Below are 8,470 nucleotides of genomic sequence, written 5' to 3'. Positions count from 1 at the left end.
TCCTGAGTAGCTGGGACTACAGATGCATGCCACCATGCTCAGCTAATTTTGGAGACAGGGTTTCACCATGTTGCCCAGGCTGGTCTCAAACTCCCGACCTCAAGTGATCTGCCCACTTCTGCCTCCCAAAGTGCTGGGATTACAGGTGTGAGCCACTGTGCTTGGCATTTTTTTTGTTGTTGTTGTTGACATGGAGTCTCGCTCTGGCTGGAGTGCAGTGGTGCGATCTCAGCTCACTGCAGACTCCGCCTCCCGGGTTCAAGTGATTCTCCTGCTTCAGACTCCCAAGTAGCTGGGATTACAGGTGCGTGCCACCACATCTGGCTAATTTTTCTATTTTTATTAGAGACGGGATTTCATCATGTTGGCCAGGCTGGTCTTGAACTCCTGACCTCAAGTGATCTGCCCGCCTTGCCTCCCAAAGTGCCGGGATTATACGTGTGAGTCACCGTGCCTGGACTGCTGGATTTAATTTAAATATACACCTACCATGCTCTTCTGCCTCCCTGGGGTGTGGGGCTCCATCACAAGCTTCTGGTTTTGCAGCCAGACTTTGCAACTTGGGGTCCTAGTTGTCCTCCTCTCATTTGAGCTGAACTGTCTGCATATGATTCCTTCCCCTCCCTGCCCCCCTCAAATTGCCATGGCTTTCACATCTTCCCAGGATCTCAGGAATTTTTTCAAGGACAGGAAATCCTCCTCCTGACCAAATATAGAACCAGAAAGCAGTCACCCATGTCTGCTGAGCCTGGACTTGGAGAGGTGGAGAACTGGGCTGGTGCACCACCCACTGGGGCTTTCTTGTTCTTTATGCAGCTGCCTCTGTATAACCTTGTTGGGCAGGGGGGCTGGGAACCCATATCATGGGGGTGGGGGATGATTTTCAGCTCTGGAACACTGTCCTGCATGAATTACACTTTTGGGGGGCTTCTGACAGCCGTTTCCAAACACTCCATCCATATGTGTACCAGCCACTGCGTGCAGCCCAGCAGACCCCCACTCCAGCTCTCCTGTCCTTGATCTACAAACTAATGAGGAGACCCAGCCCCTATTCATGAAAGATCTGTGAGTCTGTATGTACCTGGGGAGCTCGCAGGCTGGCTGTGTGCTGAATGTTTTTCATTTGTCCCATTATGGACTGAATTGTGTCCCTCCAAATTAAAATGTTGAAGTCCTAACCCCCAATGTGACTGTATTTGGACATAGGGCCTTTAAAGAAGCAATGAAAGTTACATGGGGTCATCAGGGTGAGGCCTTAATCCAATAAAACTGGTGTCTTTATAAAAAAAGGAAGAGGTGCCAGAGATCTATCTCTCTTCAAGCACACAGAGGAAAGGCCATGTGAGGACACAGTAAGAAGGCGGCTGTCTGCAAGCCAAGAAAAGAGTCCTCACCAGGAACCAACTCTGCCGACACCTTGCTGTTGGACCTCCAGCCTCTATAAGTGTGAGAAGGAAATTTCTATTGTTTAAGCCACTCAGTCTATGGTATTTTCTTTGTTGTTGTCGTTTTTGAGACAAAGTCTCGCTCTGTTGCCCTGACTGGAGTGTAGTGGCATGATCTCGGCTCACTACAACCTCCACCTCCTGGGTTCAAGCAATTCTTCTGCCTCAGCCTCCCAAGTAGCTGGGATTACAGGTGCCCACCACCATGCCTGGCTAATTTTTGTATTTTTAGTAGAGACAGGGTTTCACCATGTTGGCCAGGCTGGTCTTGAACTCCTGACCTCAAGTGATCCACCTGCCTTGGCCTCCCAAAGTGCTGGGATTACAGGTGTGAGCTACTGTGCCCAGCCCACTTATGGTATTTTCTTATGGCAGCCTGTGATGTTTATTCTGTTATCAACTTAACTAAGGGATACCCAGAGACCTGGTGAAACATGATTTCTCCATGTGTCTGTGAGGCTGTTTCTGGAAGAGATTAGTGTTTGAATTAGTAGACTGAGGAAAGAAGATCCACCCTCCCTAGTGTAGGTGGGCATCATCCAATCCATTGAGGACATGGCTAGAACCGAAAGGCAGAGGAAGGTTAAATTCATTCTCTCTGCTCCAGCTGGGACATCCCTTTTCTCCTGTCCTCAGATACTGGCGATCCTGGTTCTCAGGACTTTGGTCTCGGACCCGGGACTTACCCCATCTGCTCTCCTGGTGTGCAGGCTTTGAGTTTGGGCTGGAATCACACCACCAGCTTTCCTGAGTCTCCAGCTTGCAGATGGCAGATTGTAGGACTTCTCAGCCTCCATAATTACATGAGTCAATCTCTCATAATAGATCTCCTTCTCTGTATCTATATATATCCTATTGGTTCTGTTTCTCTGGTGAGCCTTGACTAATACACAGTCCAAGCTGACGAAGACGTGCCCCTTGCATCAGTTCAGGTCCTCTGAAAAGCTGATGCTGAGATGGAGTTGAAAGTACAAGAGATTCGGCCAGGCGCCGTGGCTCACACCTGTAATCCCAGCACTTTGGGAGGCCGAGGTGGGCAGAACACGAGGTCAGGAGATTGAGACCATCCTGGCTAACACGGTGAAACCCCATCTCTACTAAAAATACAAAAAAATTAGCTGGGCGTGGTGATGGGTGCCTGTAGTCCCAGCTACTTGGGAGGCTGAGGCAGGAGAATGGCGTGAACCCGGGAGGCAGAGCTTGCAGTGAGCCAAGATCATGCCACTGCACTTCAGCCTGGGCGACACAGCAAGACTCCGTCTCAAAAAAAAAGAAAAAAGAAAAACGAAAGTACAAGAGATTCACGGGGGGAGACACCTGTGAGTGACAGTGGGGCAGGAGCTGATGGGACAGCCTTCAGACAGTGATGGAAGTCTGAAGTCTTTGCATGCAGAGGGGGAATAAGGAGAACTGAGCGGTGTATCTTTGGGATACGGGCCACCCTTCGTCTTCCTCCGCCCTGTTCCATGCCTAGGAGGCTGATATGTAAGAACCCATTGCCAGGCACGGTGCCTCACGCCTGTAATCCCAACACTTTGAGAGGCTGAGGCAGGTGGATCACCTGAGGTCAGGAGTTCAAGTGGCCTGGCCAACATGGAGAAATCCCAGCTCTACTAAAAATACAAAAATTAGCCAGGCATGATGGCACGCGCCTGTAATCCCAGTTACTCGGGAGGCTGAGGCAGGAGAATCACTTGAACCTGGGGGGCAGAGGTTGCAGTGAGCTGAGATCGCACCACTTCACTCCAACCTAGGTGACAGAGTAAAACTCCATCTCAAACAAACAAACAACAACAACAACAAACCCCAAAATTAGCTGGGCGTGGTGGCCCATGCCTGTAATCCCAGCTACTCGGGAGGCTGAGTCAGGAGAATCGCTTGAACCCAGGAGGTGGAGGTTACGGTGAGCCAAGATCACACCATTGCACTCCAGCCTGGGAGACAGAGTGAGACTCTGTCTCAAAAACAAACAAAAAAAGAACCCATTAATAACTCCCTTGTCCTTTGGCTTCAGCCAATAGAAAGCCCCAGAAGAAGGTTAGAAGGCAGAGGAGAGAGGTGGTGGGCACTGACTCTCCGCTTCCTCCCTGTGTGGTTGCCTGCATCCCTGCAGTCTGGAGATACTTGGGGTTGTTGCAACTTGGGATCCTGCTAAACATCCACCAATGCACAGGACAGGACCCCCCAACAAAGAATGGCCCAGCCCCAAATGTCAGTAGTGCTCAGGTCAAGAAACTCCAGCCTGGGCAACATAGCAAGACCCTGTCTCTACAAAAAAAAAAAAAATTAGCCAGGCATGGTGGTGTGCATCTGTAGTCCCAGCTACTCCACAGGCTGAAGTGGGAAGATAGAATGAGCCCAGGAGTTTGGGGCTGCAGTGAGCTATGATTACACCATTGCACTCCAGCCTGGGTGACAGAGCAAGACCGAAAGAAGAAAGGAGAGAGACAGAGAGAAAGAAAGGAAAGAAAAACAGAAAGAAAAAGAGAGAGAGAAAGAAAGAAGAGAGAGAAAGAAAGGAAGGAGGGAAGGAGAGGAAAGGAAGGAAGGAAGGAGAGAGGAAGGTCAGGTTTGGTGGCTCACAACTGTAATCACAGCCCTTTGGGATGCCAAGACGAGTGGATCACCTGAGGTCAGGAGTTCAAGACCAGCCTGGCTAACATGGTGAAACCCCGTCTCTGCTAAAAATACAAAAAGTAACCAGGTGTGGTGGTACATGCCTGTAATCCCAGCTACTCAGGAGGCTGAGGCAGGAGAACCACTTGAACCCGGGAGGCAGAGGTTACAGTGGGCTGAGATCATGCCACTGCACTCTAACCTGGGTGACAGAGTGAGAAGAGAGAAAGCGAAAGAGAGAAAGGAAAAGAGAGGAAAGAAACCCCTGCTCTAGAGGTACAGGAACCAAATGCTCCCTCCCTGAAGCCTCAAAACACTGTATTAGAGGCAGGCACTAATATATACCCATTTCACAGAAGGGAAAACTGAGTCTCCAGGAGGGAAAGTGACAGGGCCAAGCTCAGACAACTGAGCTGGGTGCTCACACTGCTCTTGAGCATACAAGACTTAGTGTTTGATAGATCAGTAGGGTGACTACAGTAAACAGTAATCCATTATACCTTTCGAAATAGCTAGGAGAGGCCGGATGTGGTGGCTCACGCCTGTAATCCCAGCACTTTGGGAGGCCAAGGCGGGCTGCTCACCTGAGGTCAGGAGTTCGAGACCAGCCTGGCCAACATGGTGAAACCCTGTCTCTACTAAAAATACAAAAATTAGCCAGGCGTGATGGTGCTTGCCTGTAATCCCAACTACTCAGGAGGCTGAGGCAGGATAATGGCTGGAACCCGGGAGGTGGAGGTTGCAGTGAGCTGAGTTCACACCATTGCACTCCAGACTGGGCAGCAAGAGCAAAGCTCTGTCTCGAAAAAAAAGAAAAAAAAAAAAAAGCTAGGAGAGCTCTTTTGAACATTCCTAGCATAAAGAAAAACCTTTAAGATGATGGATACTGCAATTACTCTGATTTGATCTCTACACATGATATGAATGTATCAAAATATCACGTACCCTGAAAATATGTACCTCTATTATGAATCAGTTTTAAAAATCCATAAAAGCCGGGTGTGGTAGTGTATGCCTATAGTCTCAGCTACTCAAGAGGATGAGGTGGGAGGATCATTTGTGCCCAGGAGGTTGAGACCAGCCTGGGTAACAATGCAAGACTCTTTCTCTACAAAAACTAAAAAACTTAGCCGGGTATGGTGGAACGTGCCGGTAGTCTCAGTTACTCCAGAGTCTAAGGCAGGAGAATCCCTTGAGTCCAGGAGTGTGAGGCTGGAGTGTGCTATGATCACACTACTGCACTCCAACCTGGGTGACAGAGCAAGACCCCGTCTCTAAAAAAAAAGAGAGAAAAAAAAAGGCAACTGGGCATGGTGGCTCACACCTGTAATCCCAGCACTTTGGGAGGCCAAGACAGGCAGATCACCTGAGGTCAGGAGTTCGAGACCAGCCTGGCCAACATGGTGAAACCCCATTTGTACTAAAAATGCAAAAATTAGCCAGGTGTGATGGCGGGCGCCTGTAATCCCAGCTACTTGGGAGGCTGAGGCAGGAGAATTGCTTGAACCTGGGAGGCAGAGGTTGCAGTGAGCCGAGATCACGTGACTGCACTGCAGCCTGGGCAACAAGAGCAAAACTGCCTCAAAAAAAAAAAAAAAGTGGCAGCAAAGACAGCAGTGGGTAGGGGTCCCCATGTAGCCACTTGGACAAACTCTTGGTTTCCCAGCAGGGGCACTGGATGGCGTCTACTCAGAATGGGTGGGGACAGCTCAGTTATCAGTATCTGATGGAAGAGCATCCCCAGCAGAGGTCCCAGGGAGTAGAATGGCCCCACAATGGAAGGAAGACAGGGAGACTGGCTTCACCCTCCTACTTGTCTTCCCTTCCTCCTAATCCCAAACTGGAGAAAGGGTCAACTCCAGGCCAGGAGATTCCACCCTGCGGTATACTGGAGCTGGGTCAAAGTGGCTCACAAGAGTCATTTCATTATGCAATCTCTTCCTAAGTTGGGATTCAGTGGCGTCACACTCATAGCTTGAATTCAGCAAAGGGGAAAGAATTTATACCATGGAAATTGGCAAATACTACAAATTGGGTCCCCTCCCTGCAGCTGGCTTACCAGCACATCATTGATTACACCCATCTGGACACCACCTCACAATCCCCTTGCCCCCTCAAACTTCCCCCACCCTCTCAAGGAAATCTCACATTCAGAGGTTGAAGTCAGCCAAGGTGGCAGAATTTACACCGCTGGAATTGGCAAACACTACAAATCCGCTTCTCTCCCCACAACGGGTTCACAAGCACACCACTGTTTACACCCATCTAGAAGGCCCCTCCCAGCTCACATCTTTTTTTTTTTTTTTTTTTTTGAGATGGAGTCTCGCTCTGTCGCCCAGGCTGGAGTGCAGTGGCGCAATCTCGGCTCACTGCAAGCTCCGCCTCCCGGGTTCACGCCATTCTCCTGCCTCAGCTTCTCCGAGTAGCTGGGACTACAGGCGCCCACCACCACGCCCGGCTAATTTTTTGTATTTTTAGTAGAGACGGGGTTTCACCGTGGTCTCGATCTCCTGACCTCGTGATCCGCCCGCCTCGGCCTCCCAAAGTGCTGGGATTACAAGCGTGAGCCACCACGCTCGGCCCAGCTCACATCTTTCTGCCCACCTTTCAGGAAGACAGACAAAACTCTCTGCCTTCAGGTGAGGCGAGGTAGGTGGCCAGTCTAATGGGAGAGGCAGATGACAAACATCATGACAGAGGGCGATGAGGAAATCTCACAGAGAAAAATATAGCAGAAGCTGGGCACAGTGGCTGACACCTGTAATCCCAGCACTTTGGGAGGCTGAGGCAGGAGGATCGCTGGAGCCCAGGAGTTTGAGACCAGCCTGGGCAACATAGGGAGACCCCATCTCTACAAAAATTAAAAGATTAGCTGGGCATGGTGGAGCACACTTGTAGTCCCAGCTACTGGGGAGGCTGAGGCAGGAGGATGGATTGAGACCAGGAGTTGGAGGCTGCAGTGAGCTATGATTCCACCACTGCACTCCAGCCTGGGCAGCAGAGTGAGATCCTGTCTCTCAAATCAAAGAAATAAAACAGCCAGGCGCGATTGTTCACGCCTGTAATCCCAGCACTTTGGGAGGCCGAGGCTGGCAGATCACCTGAGGTCGGGAGTTTAAGACCAGCCTTACCAACATAGAGAAACCCTGACTCTACTGAAAATACAAAATTAGCTGGGTGTGGTGGCGTGCGCCTGTAATCCCAGCTACTCGGGGGGCTGAGGCAGGAGAATCACTTGAACCCAGGAGGCAAAGGTTGAGGTGAGCCAAGATTGTGCCACTGCACTTCAGCCTGGGGAACAAGAGTAAAATTCTGTTTCATAAATAAATAAATAAATAAATAAATAAATAAAAAGAAAACAACAGCAGAGAGAGGGTAGAGGGAGAAGCAAGAGACAGGGGCTGCCATTTCAGATTGAGGGGCAGGGAAAACCCCTCTCCACCCATTGTGCAGACCCCAGTATCTTCCTGCCCCCATCCTGCCCCCTTCCTGCCCCCATTCACCACATTATTGCATGTCCCGATCTTGTTTTTCATCCCTTCCCTCCCCTCCTATGCCCCTGAGTCCTTCCAGAGGCTCTTGCTCAGCTGCTCCTGGGTCTGTCCTGCTCCCTGGAATTTTTGTCATGCAGAAATTTCTCGGCCCGGAGCTCATTTCTGCCCACTTAACTCATCTTTCACCTGAAATTGGCTTTGCTGCCTGCTCCGGGAGCGTCTTTGCTGCTGTTGGAATGATGCACATGGGTAGTGACTTGAAGGTCACCGTGTCCTTTCGGGAGCCCCGTGGTCACTGCCTGTTCTCCATCCACCCCACCGCAACACCACGGCCACTGAGGGACCTCCTTCGGCTGGTGCCTGCTCAGGGGGGCACCCCCACCCCCAGCCAGGGCTTATCCACCTGGAAGGAAGGTGAGCTCTAGCTGACTCCAAGTGGGTGGGGAGGGCACCCAATACATATCCTGTGGTCCAGCCTTCTTTGCTGTGCCTCAGTTTCCCCATATGCTCATCTCAGCATCTCCCAGAGGAGCCTCTGAGGAAGAATTTCCAGACATACAAGAATGAGGCAGAGGCCGGGCGCAGTGGCTCACGCCTGTAATCCCAGCGCTTTGGGAGGCCAAGGCGGGCAGATCACCTGAGGTCAGGAGTTCAAGACCAGCCTGGCCAACATGGTGAAACCCTGACTCCACTAAAAATACAAAAATTAGCCAGGTGTGGTGGCGCATGCCTATAATCCCAGCTACTCGAGAGACTGAGGCAGGAGAATCGCTTGAACCCGGGAGGTGGAGGTTGCAGTGAGTGGAGATTGTGCCACTGCACTCCAGCCCAGGTGATAAGAGTGAAACTCTGTCTCAAAAATAATAATAATGAGGCAGAACTCCTCCTCATACCACAGCCCAAATGGGTCCAGGA

General features: G+C 50.7%; 1 protein-coding gene across 1 annotated transcript; it reads left to right on the top strand.

Annotated features, from left to right (window-relative positions):
- The first annotated feature begins 1,233 nt into the window (after nt 1-1,233).
- Nucleotides 1,234-7,729, top strand: LOC134732167 (putative uncharacterized protein FLJ38264). Its single transcript, XM_063614908.1, has 4 exons — nt 1,234-1,247; nt 1,622-1,775; nt 5,233-5,265; nt 7,637-7,729. The coding sequence occupies exons 1-4, from the start codon at nt 1,234-1,236 to the stop codon at nt 7,727-7,729; spliced, it is 294 nt and encodes a 97-aa protein (XP_063470978.1).
- Nucleotides 7,730-8,470: the final 741 nt, after the last annotated feature.

This window comes from Symphalangus syndactylus, chromosome 13 (assembly GCF_028878055.3).
Source record: "Symphalangus syndactylus isolate Jambi chromosome 13, NHGRI_mSymSyn1-v2.1_pri, whole genome shotgun sequence".
NCBI classification, from domain to species: domain Eukaryota; kingdom Metazoa; phylum Chordata; class Mammalia; order Primates; family Hylobatidae; genus Symphalangus; species Symphalangus syndactylus.
This window is presented reverse-complemented; position numbering and strand designations above follow the sequence as displayed.

Excerpts from the sequence above, each read along its gene's own strand:
- LOC134732167 (XM_063614908.1), top strand. Across the intron at positions 1,776-5,232 it reads AAAGTGCTGGGATTACAGGT|AGTCTAAGGCAGGAGAATCC; the intron begins GTGAGCTACTGT and ends CAGTTACTCCAG. Across the intron at positions 5,266-7,636 it reads AGAATCCCTTGAGTCCAGGA|GCTCTTGCTCAGCTGCTCCT; the intron begins GTGTGAGGCTGG and ends GTCCTTCCAGAG.